We start from the raw sequence: 18544 nt of genomic DNA on the forward strand, positions 1-18544 counted from the left end.
AACATGGGCTGGGTGTGGTGGCTCATGCCTGTAATCCCAGCATTTTGGGAGGCTGAGGCAGGTAGATCACTTGAGGTCAGGAGTTCGAGACCAGCCTGGCCAACATGGCAAAACCCTGTCTCTACTAAAAATACAAAAATTAGCCTGGTGTGGTGGGCACCTGTAATCCCAGCTGCTTGGGAGGCTTAGGCAGGAGAATCATTTGAACCTGGGAGGTGGAGGGTGCAGTGAGCAGAAATCGTGCCACAGCACTCCAGCCTGGGCAACAGAGCAAGACTCCATCTCAAACAAACAAACAAACAAACAAAAACCCATGTATATGTTCAGAGAAGGAGTCAAGGAGAGAAACAAAAGTTTCCATGCTTTTAAGTGGTGGGAGTGTGGCTGAATATTTTCTTTCACCTTTTAAAAACACTGCTTATGTTAAGAACCACAAACAATTCACTATCTTTCAATCCGCCCTACTGAAGACTGGGCCTGGGCACATGGAAACCCCCTCTTGCTTCTGCTTCTTCTGCTTCATGTGGACCCCTGAGTGCTCCCAGGTGGCTCTGGTTGTACATGCTCCGAGCCTTACCTGATGCTAAGTCATTCAGGGGCTGAAAAGGTATGGCCTCCCCTCACCTGATGGGCTTCTGCGAAGTTCCCGCGAAGGATGCAGGATGCCAGCAGTGACTCAGGTGGGGAGAACATCATGGGGATGAGTGAACTTTGAGGATGGGGGTGCAATCTACTGTGCAGCTCATTCCGGCCAGACATGGCACTCAGACTTCCCTCTGTTGGACACAAGAATGTGTGGGGCCAGAGAAGCAAGAGGAATTAAGGAAATGCTATATTGCTGCCACCTCCCACCAAACTTTTATCTCCTCAATGTCCTTCTGTAAAAGGCCTGTAAATAGGTCTTAATTTTTCCTCAAATGAAGGGCAAACCTATGCTACCATCTTTGAATAGAAGATGCTAAGTGCCAACTACCTTCTTTGGGTATTTACCTCTATTTCTCTCTGTTGCTGGATAACTAAATTGAGAATGAAACAGTCCTTTCCCTTCTCCCAGCTAAAATCTGGCCATCTGCCAACCTTGAATAACAACCTTGACTGCTCAATCCTGGCTTTACACCATGGTGTATGGCAACTCTATATCAGGGCAAAGCTGCTCAAAGTTGGCAACTGGTGGAAATCTGCATACCTGATGTACTTGTGCTCAGCTCACTACTTGTACTTTCCAGGGATGGGTTTGAACCTCTGTCTCGGCCATCTACAGGTATTGGGAAGAAGAGAGAAAGTCAATTATCAGCTCCTTATAGAGTAGGAAGTGTGAAGTTGGCTTGACAGCCAAGATCTGTGTAGTTAGAGACAGAGGATAATGAATAACTATGACACCTGCTGCTCCTTCTACAGCAAAACACAAGCTCCTATAGACCAAAGGCAAAGAGTGGGCTGAATACGGCAACAGAGTTCACCTGGGTAATAGCCTATACCAGTGGTTCCCAACCTGTGGGTCTCAGAGCCCCAAGAACTTTCAAGTTATTTTTAGGGGTCAGTGATCAGCACCTGCTCAGTAAGCACTGGCAGTATTCTGAAAAAATAAAAGCACAACTGTTATGACCAGGAAGTGGTAGGGACACAGTATTTTCTGACATAGAAAAAGGTATCTTCATACTTGAAAAGGCAGACAACTGGCTGGGTGCAGTGGCTTACACCTGTAATCCCAGCACTTTGGGAGGCCACTGTAGCAGGATAGCTTGAGGTCAGGAGTTTGAGACCAGCCTGGGCAACACTGCAAGACCCTGTCTACACAAAAAATTAAAAACAAATTAGTTGGGCAAGGTGGCATGCACCTGTAGTCCCAGCTACCCAGGAGGTTGCGGCAGGAAGGATTGTTTGAGCCCAGGAGTTCAAGGTTACAGTGAGCTATGATTGTGCCACTGCACTTCAGCCTGGGTGACAGAGCAAGACCCTATCTGTATTAAAAAAAATTTAGGGAACCAAAGTCTAAGACCTGGCTGGCCAAAGACCATGATATTCAAAGTCTCAGAGAAAAAGCTTCTTCTCTTCTCAACACCAGGCTTCCTAACATGTTAGAGCTTTCTAACAGAGGCTCGCTATTCCTTAGCCTGGTCATTCGAGGGGCTGTCTCAGCCTCATGCAAGGGAGGCACCTCAGTTCACTGTTTGGAAGCCCTTTAGAAGGAACAGCCGTAGAAGAGATGATGGGTTGTGCATTCTTGTGCTGAATGGGTCAAGTGGATGCAAACTCTGCCTTCTGACCCAAAACAATTAATGTAGCAGCTTAAGGGACTTAGCAACTCAACCTTGAAGCTTTCTCTCACGGCATCCTCCACCCCACCCAGTATGCTCACCTTTCATGTTGCCACTTAGCTAGAGCCTACTCATTCTCCGGAGCTTGGTTCAAGAGTCAACTCCTTCATGAAATCTGTTGCCCTGACATCTGCAGGTCATGCTGATATCCTCTTTTAAGACATTTCTTCTGTTTTCAGGCAGGGCCTCAGGTCACTTTAAACTTTCCATGTATACTGTCTAAGCAGGTACATTACAAATTGTTCGAAGTCAAAAGCCTAGCTTGTGCCTCATTTACCTCCCTCAAGATACCTAGTATTGTTTAGCCCATGGGAAATCCTCATGAATTCCTTTTAATTTTTAAAAGATCAACACCAAAAGCCATAATGAAAACTTGATTCTCTAAAAATTTAATACTCCTGCATAATGCGCCTGTATTAACTTCTCTAAGAAAAGCCTATAAGTGGAATCAAAAGGCAAAATAGAGAAAAAAATAATAGCACATGATGAGAAAATATTTTCTGTAATGTATAAAGAGCTTTCTAAAATTGAAGATAAAAGAGATTCCTAAGAGAAAAATGGACCTTAGACATTAGGCAGTTTACAGAAAAATATAAACAGCCAATAAATATATGAAAAGATATTCAATCTCAAACTAAAAAAAATACTACTAAAGCAATGAAACATCATTATTAAATATATTGGTGAAGGTTTTAAAAAATCTAATACTATTGACTGATGAGAGTATGTGCAAACAGGCAATCACATACAGCTTGCAGAACTATAAATAATAGGAGGGAGAGAAGGATGGGGAGAGGGTGATTAATGAATATAAAATCAGAGCTGGATGGAGGGATCAGTTCTGCTGTTCTGTAGCACTGCAGGATGAATATGGTTAACTATAATCTATTATATATTCTCAAAAAGCTAGAAGAAAGGATTTTTTTTTTTTTTTGAGATGGATTCTCACTCTGTCACCCGGGCTAGAGTCCAGTGGCACAATCTCAGCTCACCGCAACCTCTGCCTCCCAGGTACAAGTGATTCTCGTGCCTCAGCCTCCCGAGCTGGGCACCCACCACTACACCGAGCTAACTTTCATATTTTTAGTAGAGACAGGGTTTTACTATGTTAGCCAGGCTGGTCTTGAACTCCTTACCTCAAGTGATCCATCTGCCTCAGCCTCCCAGAATGCTGGGATTGCAGGTGTGAGCCACCGTGCCCAGCCGAAGAAAGGATTTCGAATGTTCACAACACAAGAAATGACAAATGTTTGAGGTGATAGATATTACTCCAATTTGGTCATTACACATTTTATAAACATATTGAAATATCACTGTGTATCCCTTAAATATGTACAATTATTATATGCCAACTAAAAATAAAAGGGAGGCCGGGCCTGGTGACTCACGCCTGTAATTCCAGCACTTTGGGAAGCTGAGGCGGGCAGATCACTTCAGGTCAGGAGTTCAAGATCAGCCTGGCCAACATGGCAAAACCCCGTCTCTACTAAAAATACAAACATTAGCTGGGCATGGTAGCATGCACCTGTAATCCCAGCTACTCAGGAGGCTGAGGCACAAGAATCGCTTGAACGCAGGAGGCAGAGGTTGCAGTGAGCTGAGATTGCACCACTGCACTCCAGCCTGGGCAACAGAGTGAGACTCCATCTCAAAAAGAAGAAAAAAGGAAATAAAAATAAAACGGGAAAAATAATAAGACCTACTTCATAGTATTGTGAGGATTAAATAAGTTAACAATTATAAATATAAGGAATGTAGAGCAGCATCTGGCATACAATGAATACTTAATATTAATCCTTATAGAAAAAAAGAAATCCCTATTGGTCTACCTTATTTTTAAGGCAACTGGGTAATATCTATATATGATACCCATATACATCTGACCTAGTAATTCTGCTGCTAGGAGCTTATCCTGTATTTACACAAGTATGCACAGACATGTACAAGGTTTTTTACTACAGCACTGTTTATAATGGTAAACAACTGGAAACTTAAATGTCCATGAACAGGGTGTTTCTGACAATGGAATACTAAGCAGTATTTAAAATGGTAAGTGAAAAAAGTTCTCAATTTATAGTATAATACATCTGTATATATAAAAGGATATAAATGAAAAAAGCAAGCTGCAGTTCTCAATATATAGTATAATGCATGTGTATATATATAAAAGGATATACATGTTTATATTGCATGGAAAATTTCTGAAAGGATACATAGGAAACTATTAACAAGGGTTACCTTGAGGGAGTGGGAATAGGATAATTTTACAACGCTTTTGTTGTTTTTGACCATGTGCTGTTTCTTAAAGAGTATTAGACAAGCAGCATTATACCACTTGCCTAGTGCATGGGAATGAGCTCTTCAGATTACCTGCCTGGCTCCTACTTGTCCGACGACCCCGGCGGAGACTGGGGTGACGTGTGGCAGGCTGGTATTTTCGGGAAGGTTGCTCCTCTGAAAGAGCAAACCCAACGGGACAGAAAGGAGAGTGATCAACTTTGATTTGGCCCTTTCTTGGCATAACAGGTTGGGGAAGGTTTGCACTGGGCTCTGAGACATGGAGCATACCCCAGTGTTCTGACACTGGTTGCCATGGTGACGATATGCCCTGAGTTATGGGGTGACTCCTATGTACTCCTAGCTCTCTCCCATATTCCTGGGATCTTTCTCCCTCTCCACCTTCTGGTCCCACCAGTTCCACCCTTCTCTCACCTGAACGATGGTTGCTTGTCACCACCTTGTGTCTCCACTGGGCCTCAGAGACAACCTTGGAAAGTCGATGCAGGCGGCTCTGCAGTCCATCTCTGCTTCCTGAGCAGCTCTGACTTTCTTGCTTTGGCTTCTCAGGGGGGCTGCGGCTACTGATCTCATCCAGTTGCTCTTGGAGAAGCCTGAGGAAGGCCCCTATTGTAAATTCATCGGCCAGAAATCCACTGATACCGCTAGTAAAGTGTTTTAAGTCCAAAAAGCTGTGCCTATGAGGCCCTGGGTAACTGTCTTTTGGCTCTGCCTTCACATGGCTTGGCATTGTATAAGCAAGGGTCTTTGGGACTCCCAGGGAACCCCGTTCTGACTTCCTTTCAGGATGTGCTATGTGCTGAGGGCTCTCTGATGGGGACCTCAAGCCTGAGGGGCTCTTCCCCTCAATGTCATCATCCTCAGCATAGTCCTCAGGCAAGTGAGGCTCTGGGTGAAGATCAGCAGAGGTGATGAGAAGCAATGAGAAGATGTTTTCCAGAAGCTCCAGGCACAGAGAGTCAGGAATACTGCACAGATACTGTTGACACCTGGCCAGGTAAGTTGAGAAGAGATTTGCAGCACCTACAAAAACATGTACAAGAGAAGAGGCCAGAGAGAGAAGACAGAGAATGCAAACATTAGAAACATTACCTCCCAGCGTCAAACATTCTCGCAACTTTAGCTTATTTATTTATTTTTTAATTATAAGGAAACTGAGGTTACAGTGAGAAGAATAAGAGACTTCTTAGGATGTCTTTTCATGATTTGCAGAAAGATTTTGCTATTTTAAAAGTACAGCTGGCCGGGTCCCACCCCGAGGCCGACCGGGCCTCCCCAGCCTTTTGGCCACCGGGCCCCGCCCCCGGGGAGCGCGCTGAGCTCCACTTGGCGCCTCTGATCTTTATTTCTCGCGCCTCGGTTTCGGTGGGAGGGGCGGGGGTGATTTACGGATACTCTCTGCCCTCAGATCCTGGGAAAAGTCTATTCCGTCCTCAGTGACAAAGAACAGAGAGCAGTGTACGATGAGCAGGGAACAGTGGACGAGGACTCTCCAGTGCTCACCCAAGACCTAGACTAGGAGGCGTACTGGCGGCTACTCTTTAAAAAGATATCTTTAGAGGACATTCAAGCTTTTGAAAAGACATACAAAGGTTCAGAAGAAGAGCTGGCTGATATTAAACAGGCCTATCTGGACTTCAAGGGTGACATGGATCAGATCATGGAGTCTGTGCTTTGCGTGCAGTACACAGAGGAACCCAGGATAAGGAATATCGTTCAGCAAGCTATTAACGCCAGAGCAGTGCAATCCTATAAGGCCTTTGTCAAAGAATCGAAACAAAAGATGAATGCAAGGAAAAGGAGGGCTCAGGAAGAGGCCAAAGAAGCAGAAACGAGCAGAAAGGAGTTGGGGCTTGATGAAGGCGTGGATAGCCTGAAGGCAGCCATTCACAGCAGACAAAAGGATCGGCAAAAGGAAATGGACAGTTTTCTGGCTCAGATGGAAGCAAAGTACTGCAAGTCTTCCAAAGGAGGAGGGAAAAAATCTGCTCTCAAGAAATAGAAGAAATAATAGAATTTTTCTCTTCAAAGGTCCTTAGGTGTAAATTGATGCCATGGTAGGCAAGGTGCAGGCAAGATTTGAAGGCAAAAGTCAACTCAACTCTTGAGAAAAGGTGTCTTTCCAGCCTGAATTTTTCAGATTGACTAGGCCAAGCAGAATCTCTCAACCTGATCTTAGCATTTCCTAGAAAGCACTTGACATTGTGTGAGGTCTCACCTGAAGGAACTTGGTGGTGACAATTGGGAGGGCGGAGGGAGGCAGTGTCCTTCCTGACAGCACTTGCCTCCATGGATCTTCTGTACACAGAACTCTATCTAGGATGTGGTTCTGTTCATGTTGTTTTCTGTGATGTGCGTTGTCTGTTAGAATAGACTCTCTACCCAGCTAGAACACCTTCCAAACACTTGCTGGACAGCTATCTTCCACATCCTTCCCATTTTACATTTGGTCTTAATGATCTTGAATAGACCCTGTCTTCATTTTACTCAGCCAGGTTTTGTACTGATGTACAGGTATTAAATTACTTCAAGCATTTTTGTAAGAGTTGTATATGATTAAATAAAAAAAGTAAAACATGATAGTTAAGTACTGGGGTCTTTGTAAATGATCCCAGTAAAATGTGACCTAGAAAAAGTGTGAATGGTGTTTAGGATGAGAGAAAAGGGGAAAACAATAGCCCTGGTCAGTTTTATAATACACAGCCTGGTTTCCCTAGCATAAAGAGATGTATGTTATAGTCCTGCCACTAATTGCTGAATGTCTTTAGTTGGGCCACTGAGCTTGTCTAAATCTGTTTCCTTTTATAAAAGAGTTATTACATCAAAACAAAGAGTGAAATCCAAACTTTTCAAACTGTATGTATTAAATATGTCCAGTTTTTTTGGTTAAAAAAAAATTGCACCGGCTTTGAGAGAAAACACACAGGGTGAGGGAACTGGGCTAAATGACTTCTTAGAGGCCCCTTTCTGACTGTTTAACTTTGAAAGACAAGCCATATTGATCCAGTTGTTATAGTGCACTCATAGTAACGGTTTGTGAGAACAATACACAGATTTTCATTTCTATGTAGATGAGTTGGTATGAGAATATATGGAATGTTTTTAGGGTCTGTTTGAATCTTTGATTTGTAGACTATTAAATATACCATATGCATAAAGTAAGCCTTTAGCTCTAAGGTAAAGTCGACACATTTTCAGTTTGTGGCTACAAATAGGTTAAAAATAGTTTTTAATTGTATTAAAAATATAATTTAATGCAGGTTGTTTGAAGCATCTGTCTTCATGTAATGGCATTAGAACACCTTGGTATAATAAAAAGTTACCGTAAAAATAAATAAATAAAAGTGCAGCTGGCCATGGGCAGTGGCTCATGCCTATAATCCCAGCACTTTGGGAGGCCGAAGTGGGTGCATCACCTGACATCAGGAGTTCGACACCAGCCTGGCCAACTGGTGAAACACTATCTCTACTAAAATACAAAAATTAGCCGGGCTTGGTGGTGGGAGCCTATAATCCCAGCTACTCAGGTGGCTGAGGCAGGAGAATCGCTTGAACCCAGGAGGCGGAGGTTGCAGTGAGCTGAGATCACACCACTGCACTCCAGCCTGGGCAACAGAGCAAGCCTCTGTCTCAAAGAAAAAAAAAAAAAGTACAGCTTACTGAAAACTAAAACTCGTTATTTTGTATCTGCTTTGTAAATGTTACATTGTTCCTCATCCCTGATAAGGACTCTATATTTCAGTTCCAGGAATGAAGGTAACATGCAGACCCTTTACTCCTCAATTCTATTTCCACTTATTTTTACACTAAAGATGATCACGCCTACTTAGATATCTTAAGAAATCCTTAATAGGCAAAAATGACCATGCTAAGAGGTAAAGATCTATTCCAAAGCTAGGAGAGAGGGAAAACTGACCACTAGTCACAGAAGGCAAGTTAAATTATTAAGAAAAATGAGAGAGGATAGGACCATTAGGTTGGTACTTTTCACACTGTAGGCTGGACCTATGAAATTGCCTTAGAAGACTACATTTAAAAAGATGAAATAGGAAAGAAAAATAATCAGGAGTGTGCTCTATGAAGTAAGCATTGTTTTTAAAACTTAGTTTATATATCACATATATACACATACATATGTAAACACACAAATTATATACCTAGGTGCAAACTGGAGTAGGATGTAAAATGCTATTCCTACTGTGAAATATAGTTTTTAAAAAAGTGTTTGGAAAACACCATACTAGGTGATCAGACTCTGTTAAAACTTAGGCAATCACTTTCTTTTTCCATGTCCCTTTGATTCAGAGGCTGACAGATGGATGAAACTATCCCTGGGTGAAATAAAACCAAGGCCATCACCCCACTCCCAATCTTGGTGGAAGAGGGTAAACACACAAAGCACCCACTGGCATGTGTTGTTATCAGCTTATCTCAGGGATGGAGGGAAGTGCTGTACCTGGGGAGGAAAGAGAGTCATTCGCTGGCTCTGTAGCTGAGGCCAGGTCCTCAGAGAGGCTGTCTTTGCAGTCCTGGCACTGGGAGTGCTGGTGTGAGTTTACACAGAGGGCATAGATGGCATACTTCATGGCACAGAAGCCCTGGTAGAGTGTCAGGTTCTGACACTGGCTCAGGTGCTCAGGGACTGGAGCATCAACTGCATCTGAATTACAAAGAGAAACAGGCTGAACTTGAGAGTTAATTAATTCAGGCTGCAAGTATGGGTGAAGCAAAGAGATGCTGTGCCATACTTAGAGGTCCACTTGTAGGTTCTTACCCTCTCTCCTTTCTGTCAGTCTGATCTGTGTCACTTCTAGGGCTTTTCCTCAAGTCAGTATCAACTTTCAGTTCCCTGCACTTCCTTTCCCCCACTCACCTCCCTTCTACATATCTCATGACTTCTACATGGCATTATTGCCCAGGGCCAGGACTTTCACCTGACAGTGAGTGCCTCCTTAAATTTTGCACCTTAAATGTCTCTCTTGCCTCACCCTAGTTGCAGCCTTATTATTGCCACTTTTTTGCCTTTTTGAAGTGTGCCCCAGTGGGTCCAGGGATCAGACTTAAAATGCTGTATTTCTTTGGAAGGCCTGTATACTTGCATGTAGGAGCAGAGTTCCTATTCCTACAGGAAATCTGCTAAACAAGCTGCCTATCTTTCCAGAAAAAAAAAACATGGAATGTAATAACACTGGTTCTCCAATAAGTAGTAGGTCCTTTTGAAAAGTAAAGCAACATCCAGGCTGGGAAACCTCAAATGCCACGTAAGAAAGTTTGTGTCTCTCAAAGTAAGTGTCTCTGACCTGTGGGGCAGATTATGACTATACAATGATACGTTTCTTAAGAACAAAAAGAAATGTATACATTCCACAATGTATATATGCATCAACACATCACTTGTATTCCCAAAATAGATACAATTATTATTAGTCAATTAAAAATAGGGTAAAACTATATGGGGTATAGTGATAAGTGCCTGTAGTCCCAACTACTGGGGAGGCTGAGACAGGAGGATCACTTGATTCCAAGAGTTTGAGACTAGCCTGGGCAACATAGCAAGACTCCTTCTCAAAAACAAACAAATGAACAAAAAACCATGGTGAGAATTCATCTGAGAGGGGAGGGAAATAAGATAAAACTTAAAGAAAAAGAGCTTTTTAATGGGGTCTTGAATTTAAGCAAAGATCTTAGGTTAAAAAAAGGCTTTGTTCCTGTTTCAGACAAGTCTTCTTCTTTTTTTGAGACGGAGTCTCCCTCTGTCCCCCCGGCTGGAGTACAGTGGCACCATCTTGGCTGACTGCAACCTCCACCTCCCAGGTTCAAGTGATTCTCCTGCCTCAGCCTCCCGTGTAGCTGAGATTACAGGTGCGCACCACCACACCTGGCTAATTTTTTATATTTTTGGTAGAGACGGGGTTTCACCATGTTGGCCAGGCTGGTCTTGAACTCCTGACCTCAAGCGATCCACCTGCCTCGGCCTCCCAAAGTGCTGGGATTACAGGTGTGAGACACTGTGCCCAGCCCAGGCAAGTCTTTCTTCTAAACCTCCTGATCTGTTATATGGAGTATGAAGTGGACATGTGAGAAAAGGCACAAAACATGCTATCAGAAAGCTTATAAAACATGAAGCCACTCACTAAGAATTTGCATAAACACTGACTAACAATGCTGTGTATTCAGAGGGCAATTTCTAATTCTGTTTCACTGGAATGAGGCTGTAGTAGTGGTTCCTGTGATGGTTCCACAAGGACAAAGAATGCAGGATCATACTCACAGGATTCCCTACACCTCACCAAGAAAGAGGAGGAATGCCCTATATCCCATAAACTGATTAGGACAAACAGCGCTCATTTAGAGGAGACCTCCTCACCACCCTCTTGAAAGATCTCAGCAATCACATCTGGATAAATCTCATGCTGGAAGAAATGTGTAAGAATGTCCTAAGAGGAAATCCTGGCCAGGTCATTCCATCCCAACTCACCAGGCTCTTGCTGGGGGTCCTTGGCTGGCACTTTCTGTAAGAGCTTGAGAACATCTTCCTCCCTGAGGGCTGGAAGGTTTGTAAGGTGATGGAGAGTGTAGAGCACTGAGTGGCTGTCTCCACCGTGTAAATGATACAACAGATCTCTCTTTGGTATGGGGTTGCTGAATGGGAAAGTTGGGAGGATGGAAGAGAGGCAGTTTATATTATTGCTCGAAGAAAGATCAATCTCCATTCCCTCTTGTTCTTCCTCTCTGGACCATAATGCCACAGGTTTCCCTTCCCTACAATCTAAATTTTAGTTGGTTTGGGACTGAGCCTAACATTTATTTACCCTCAGGGAAGTACATCTATCAAACCAGCTCTAGTTGTCTAGAAAGGTCCTAGAAAGGGCCTTTCAGATCAATAGGGTCTAGAAAGGTCCTACAGACTGAATTTTCTAATTTCTACACCCTCTCCAGCTTCAAATGAACACAAGTTTCTCTGGTTGTACTTTGAGTAAGAGCCCCTTGCTACTTCCCCCTCTGCCTACTCTACTTCAGAAAGTGCTGGTGAAGTGAGTGAAGAACAAGATAGAAACCTAAGTCCAGGCTAAGTTACCAGAGAAACACAGGGCCTCATGCACAGTTCAATAAGCATTTGTTGAATAAAAGTGTGATCCAGGATAATATAAGACTAAGAATGTGGATGACATTATGAGCTGTGTGACTTTGGACAAGTTATTTTATACCTGTGGGCTTCAGTTGCCTGACTTTTATAATGAAGATAATGTTGGTATCTACCCATAGGATTATTGTGAGGCTTAATTGAAATCATCCATGTAAAGGGCTTAGAACAATGCCTAGCTTATGGTAAGTGCACTGGAAATGTGAGCTATTGTTCTTTTTATTACTGTCATCCTCAAATTATTCTCGTTATCACCTGATTGTCATGGTGAAGGTAATAATTACTTGTGTTTCTTTCTTGGTTTAATAGTTGGAACAATTTTTAGTAGCTGGTCAACGTTGCCAACTCAAAACATCTATGTGGAAAACGCCTTGAAATGGCCACACATGCGGAGCACAGGGTCAGCTGTGCCTTGTGGTGGGCAGGCGCTGACTGCACAGGGCCATACCTGCTCTGCTGTATGCACCACTCCAGGACCTCCAGGTGAGCCCACAACCCATCACAGGCATCCCTGAGGAGCTCATCACAGCCTGGGCCCTATGTTGATATGGGAGAAGAAAGAGATGCTGACTCAGGCACCTGGGGTTACAGATTATTACTGATTTTAGGGCTCTGCATTCAGCCTAAGCCCGAAGCCCCACGGCTCTCACTTCCAGAGCAGCCTGGGATGCTGAGTGAGAGTTACCTGGGTCCTGTGCAGGGTCTGGAGCAGCCTCTTGGCTGACTCTAGGCTCTGGCAGTGTGTCCAGCCCAGGAGTACAAGCAGGCAACTGAGGGGCCTGAATTCTCTATCAAGTAGGCAGCCAAGATTTGGGAAGTCTTCTTCTTTCAACAATGTTAGTGCTGTTACCTGTAAGTCAAAGAAAGCTGTTATAGGCAGCTGTGTGGATGAGACAGAATGGGTTCTAGCTTACTGCTCTTCAGAGAAAGAAGTATTTTAGTACAGCACGGAGATTTCTGACAATAACAGGAGTGGTTGGCTGGGCGTAGTGGCTCACGCCTGTAATCCCAGCACTTTGGGAGGCCAAAGCAGGTGGATCACTTGAGGTCAGGAGTTTGAGACCAGCCTGGCCAACATGGTGAAAACCTATCTCTTCTAAAAATAGGAAATTAGCTGGCATGGTGGCACATGCCTGTAATCCCAGCTACTTGGGAGGCTGAGGCAGGAGAATCGCTTGAACCCAGGAGGCGGAGGTTGCAATGAGCCGAGATTGCGCCACTCCACTCCAACCTGGGTGACGAGGGAAACTCTGTCTCAAAAACAAAAAAATAGAAGTGGTGAATTGAGTAAAATAAATGTTTATGAAAACACTAGACTGTGAGCTCCCTGAAGGCAGAGACTGACTTCTGTTGTAACTCCAGCTCCTATTACAGTACATGGCACAAAGGATGAGATTAATAAATATCTGCTGAATTAAACTGAAGCCCAGTTGCAATCTGGAAGGAAAAGGTTAAAGTAATTAAATTCTCGTGTCAGCTAGGCAACATATTGTTGCCACTGCCTTTTCTTTCTTGCATCCTCCAGAAAGCACATACATATACAACATTTTAGTTTCTGCCAAAGGACGGACGTAAAATGACTGCAACTGTAAGTATGAATGGTACTGATTCTCAGAGTCTCCTTTCCCATGGGACTGTGGGAGGGACAAAACCAAATGACTCAACACTAATTAGACTGCTTTACGGTGGCTAAATGAGTGGGAGATAAATGAGGAATGAAAAAGTCTGGGGAGAATCCCTGGGTACCTCTGTGATGAACAATTAATCTTGACTTACCAGAATCTGCTCGAGGAAGTGTTTGTTGTTGCTCAGGCAGTAGAAATAGGCCACTTTCCAAGCCTCGGCTGGGTTGGGATTGGAGAACAGGGCTAGCATTGCCCGCTCAGGATCTAGATGATCCGGTGAGACTGAACATCAAACAAGACGGTTATCAGGAAACCAAGAGCTCTTCTTTTCTAAGCTAGAGCCCATTTGAACAACCAAGTGATGTGACAGTTTGCTCTTTTAAAAACTTAGGCTGGGTTTTCCATACTTTATCTTAGGGTATCTTAAAGAATCTTTATTTCCCTTGGGAGCTTCAGAAAAGCTGTTTCCTGCTATTGCTATTACTTTATTTTTTTTCCTCCCAACACCTCTATCTTACACTAGAAAACCTATACTTTTATTTATTTATTTATTTCGAGATAGGGTCTCACTCTGTCATGCAGGCTGGAATACAGCAGTGCAAACACGGTTCACTGCAGCCTCCACCTCCTGGGCTCAGTGATCTTCCTGCCTCAGCCTTCCTGCCTGTGGTTCAAGTAGCTTGAACCACAGGTGTGTGCCACCATGCCTAGCTAACTTCTAAATTTTTTTTGTAGAGATGGGAACTCACTATGTTGCAGAGGCTTATCTTGAACTCCTAGCCTCACATGATCCTCCTTGCCTTGGCCTCCCAAAGTACTAGGATTACAGGCCTGAGCCACCATGCCAGGCCTGTACTTTTACAAAAGAGCATCGCACCCATTTTTGCTTAGCCTCCCCTATTTGATGTCCTGAGCCACATGGAAGGCACCAGTCTAAAGCCTCCAGCAAGGCTGGGCATACTGGAATTACTGAAACTAAAAGAGCAGCAGCAAAGGGAACACACCTTTTCCCGAGGCTGTAGCCCTTGGTGGCTTTTCTGTGACCTTCTCTGCATAGGTATGGCCATACAGGGACAGCAGGCCCCGGCTGGCCTTGTGCAGCAGGCAGCTGAGCAGCCGCTCCTCCCGCAGGGGACTCCCCTCGGTCCTGCAGGCCTCTAGTAGTTCCTCACACAGGAGACGCAGCTCAACCCCAAGTGGTTCTGCAGGGCAACGCAGAGTCCGCAGGGCTCCATAGATGGCATCGACTACCCCAGGGGGCACTGAATCAGGGCCCTGCAAAGCCCGCAATGCCTTTCGAATGAGGTCCACCAGTGCATTCTGCAGAGGCCAGTGACAGAGGCCAGTACCATCATCCTCCCCAAGCAGGAGCTCCAGCAGGGCCTGTGCTGGCTGGGGAGACTGCCTCAAGAGATCCCAGAGCACAGAGACAGCTTCGGAGCTGAGACGAGGAGTCCAGCTCTCCCTCCTTGGATTTCCGTCAGGCACGTGGCCTACTGCACCCTGTGTTAAGGTCTCATACAGCTCCTAAATAGAGGATGAAGAAAGGGATGGGTGGTGGGCATGCCTGGAATGGTATCACTTGTGTGCTTTCATGCTTTCCTCTTTTTCAGTTTACTTATATAATAGTGGCGGTAGCAAATACTTATGTCATAGTTACTATGTGTTAGACATTGTTCTAAGGCCCTTTACACAGAAAAATCAAATTAATCCTTACAGTAGTCTTCAGAGGAAGACACTACTATTACTCCTATTTTATAAATCAGGAGTTGGAGGCTGGAAGAGATGAACTCAATTGCCCAGGGCCTCCATGCTCCAGCTAGTCCCACCTCACTGCCTCCAAAATGTGTACTGGTGATGTGAATCAAGGTCTGCCAACTCACAGACCAGGTAAGACATGCCCATCTAAAGGCATTTACATTCAATTTTTAAAATAATGTCAGTTTTTAACCCTTGATCTAAATCCCAGCCATGCTTTCAGTCCATTCTTTATCCTTCTTTTTTTTTTTTTTTGAGACGGAGTCTCGCTCTGTCACCCAGGCTGGAGTGCAGTGGCGCGATCTCGGCTCACTGCAAGCTCCGCCTCCCGGGTTCACGCCATTCTCCTGCCTCAGCCTCCCGAGTAGCTGGGACTACAGGCACCCGCCACCACGCCCGGCTAATTTTTTGTGTTTTTAGTAGAGACGGGGTTTCACCATGTTAGCCAGGATGGTCTCGATCTCCTGACCTCGTGATCCACCCACCTCGACCTCCCAAAGTGCTGGGATTACAGGCGTGAGCCACCGCGCCCGGCCCATTCTTTATCCTTCTATAAAAACCTTCTCCAATACCTCCAACCCATACAACTTCAATGTACTTAAAATTAGTACCATATGATTTAATACATAATAGTGTGTGTTTTAGTCCTTCTTCCTCAGTCACCTAAAAGCAAGAACCTCTAGAGCCTATCCTCTGTTTGCAGGGTGAGGGTACAGGGAGAGAAGGGGGTGAGAAGTAGGTTATTTCCCACACTTAAGCATCATGCCTATAGATGGTGCTCAATGATGCCTCTTCATTAACTGCCTCAGAGATGGACTGCAAGACCATGAGTCCTTTACCTAATACAAGTGAAAGTCCCTCTCTTAAATCCTACTGTAAATATGTCTTTAATTAACTGGTGTCAGGGTCATTAAAAAAATAAGTATTGGGCCTCAGAGCATATCTCAGGCACTAAAGTAGTAACTGATACATGCTATAATGATATAATTAAGACTTAATTTGAATCTACCCCCAGAAGGTTGTTATGAGAATTAACTCTAACACATTCAGTGACCCTGTTATAGAAAAGATAGTCAACGAATACTAGTTCCTTGTCCCCTTCATATTCCCTGCTATCTCCTAATAAATCTTTAATTCCCAGTTATACTTGGTACTTCTGGACAACCACCTCAAAAATTCTAAAATCATATAAGTTTACCCTAACTCTAAACTCTCCTCAAAGGAGCTTCTGTGTTGCCTTGCCTGAGAACAAAGTATGGGCAACATCTTGGAGACCTCTCTCTTCTGGGTCCATGGAAGCTAAGCTGCTTAAGTGACTGTCAACCCTAGGCAGATGGCACCAGGGCCCTCTCTCACCTCGAGGATGTTCTCTGGAATGTCACCTTGGAGGTCTTCTGACAATAAAAGAAACTCAAGCTTTCTCCGGAAAACAAATGGGAGTAGCTTCTAGAAGAATCAAAAGAATGAAGCATAGAGATGAGATATATGTTTTAGTTAACAAATTATAATTAAATATTTCTGTCCAGTTAGTCTTACTTCTGCTATTTCTCTAAGATGAAGCACTCTTTTTTTTTTAATTTTGAGACAGAGTCTTGCTCTGTTCCCCAGGCTGGAGTACCGTGGCATGATTTTAGCTTACCGCAACCTCCACCTCCCAGCTTCAAGCGATTCTCGGGCCTCAGCCTCCCGAGTAGCTGGGATTACAGGTGCGCACCACCACGTCCAGCTAATTTTTATATTTGTATTAGAGACAGGGTGTCACCATTTGGCCAAGCTGGTCTGGAACTCCTGACCTCAAGTGATCCACTCACCTCGGCCTCCCAAAGTGCTGGGATTACAGATGTGAGCTACCACGCCTGGCCTAAGATAAAGTACTTTTAAACACAACATTCCTGGATATGTTTTCAGTACTATTCTTTTCTCTTTTTTTTTTTTTTTGAGATAGAGTCTTGCTCTGTCGCCCAGGCTGGAGTGTAGTGGTGCAATCTCAGCTCATTGCAACCTCCGCCTCCTGGGTTCAAGCGATTCTCCTGCCTCAGGCTCCCGAGAAGCTGGGACTATAGGCGTGTGCCACCACATCTGGCTAATTTTGTGTATTTTTAGTAGAGACAGGGTTTCACCATGTTAGCCAGGATGGTCTTGATCTCCTGACCTCGTGATCCGCCTGCCTCGGCCTTCCAAAGTGCTGGGATTACAGGCGTGAGCCACCGTGCCTGGCACAGATACTATTCTTTATAAACAAAAATAGCTAAACTTGGACATACACTTCTCTTAAAAACTAATACTTAAAGCCCACACTAATCAGCCGTAAGTTCCAAGGTTTGTTCATTTCATTGACCTTTTTTGTCACTTGAGGTCTTTCCCCAAGAATCTCTCTTGCTGTGTTCAAAACACCCAGTTGTGGGTAAGTCTGGGAGGGTATGGCCCACATGATCCTCTTTTGGTCCAAACCTCTGTTTTTGTCATTCACTATCCTTTGCATAGCAGTGAAAGAAGAACAGTCTAAGGGGAGAAATCCAATGTTTATTAAACACTTATTATATGCCAGTACCTCACAGGTACTGTGTGCCATATTTTATTCTTAATACATTTAATTTCCAAATCAAACAAAACTGTGGCACATATTTATATATTTTTTACAACTAATCTTTACTAGAGGTAAAATGGTTAGGAAGCATTTTTCCCAATTTTTTCAAACAAAAAGGAAAAGGTGATCCCAGTGTTTGTTAATGAGACGTGCCAGCAGAGAGGTCTAATGTATAGAGACAAAGGCTCTGACTCTTCCTGCACCTGCTTGTTTCACAATAACTTACCTTCACCTGGTCCCTAACACTCAAATTGGAGTCTCCCCTTTTCCAGACACAAATAAAAATAGCAAGAGTCTGAGACTTATCCTGACAAACACTACCTTAAATATGAGACATCTGTCAATCTTGCCTTTGGTTAAAGCTTCCCAAAGATAAGTTTTATTGGAAGGCAAGGAACACCTGCAGGGATGTGTGTGTGTGAGAGTGTGTGTGTGTGTACACCTGCAGGTGTGTGTGTACATGAGTGAGGAGAGTTTAGAGCACAAGACCTAACTATCTCCATTCATGTACCATTCATCACATCAGAGGCTAACATGATCTAATGTGTTCTTGGTCCAAAATCTTATTTCTTCTAACCATGTACTTCCCTAATACGTGCATCAAGGCCATGTGAATGCTTGTATAATGCCTGTGATTGGAAGCTGGTGGATAAAATTCATGCTGGGAAGCTGAGGATTAGTGCTTCTATTGAAGACTAACAGAAAAGAATAGATAAGATGTCTAGGACAGCAGATCCTTAATAGTCAGGCTAAGATTTTATTTAGAATCCTAAAGACTGAGTAGATTATACTTATTTTACTGCTGAAACTACTT

The 18544-nt window shown here is 43.8% G+C and overlaps 1 protein-coding gene and 1 pseudogene across 2 annotated transcripts in view; one reads left to right on the plus strand and one right to left on the minus strand.

Annotated features, from left to right (window-relative positions):
* ZFYVE26 (zinc finger FYVE-type containing 26) overlaps positions 1 to 18544 on the minus strand; it is a 68521-nt gene that overhangs the window by 46378 nt on the left and 3599 nt on the right. The window contains exons 4-14 of one of the 2 annotated variants that reach the window (XM_004055331.5): positions 16500 to 16589; positions 14390 to 14912; positions 13537 to 13667; positions 12446 to 12610; positions 12209 to 12297; positions 11095 to 11258; positions 9073 to 9276; positions 5031 to 5639; positions 4689 to 4772; positions 1187 to 1255; positions 625 to 776 (exon numbers count right to left, since the gene is read on the minus strand). In XM_004055331.5, coding sequence (XP_004055379.4) covers positions 625 to 776; positions 1187 to 1255; positions 4689 to 4772; positions 5031 to 5639; positions 9073 to 9276; positions 11095 to 11258; positions 12209 to 12297; positions 12446 to 12610; positions 13537 to 13667; positions 14390 to 14912; positions 16500 to 16589 — 2280 coding nt within the window. The remainder of the gene's footprint in view (positions 1 to 624; positions 777 to 1186; positions 1256 to 4688; positions 4773 to 5030; positions 5640 to 9072; positions 9277 to 11094; positions 11259 to 12208; positions 12298 to 12445; positions 12611 to 13536; positions 13668 to 14389; positions 14913 to 16499; positions 16590 to 18544) is intronic. The other variant, XM_055362178.2, reaches the window with a different exon arrangement.
* Positions 5808 to 6627, plus strand: LOC109029519 (dnaJ homolog subfamily C member 9-like; annotated as a pseudogene).

This window comes from Gorilla gorilla, chromosome 15, assembly GCF_029281585.2.
Source record: "Gorilla gorilla gorilla isolate KB3781 chromosome 15, NHGRI_mGorGor1-v2.1_pri, whole genome shotgun sequence".
Classification (NCBI taxonomy): Eukaryota; Metazoa; Chordata; class Mammalia; order Primates; family Hominidae; genus Gorilla; species Gorilla gorilla.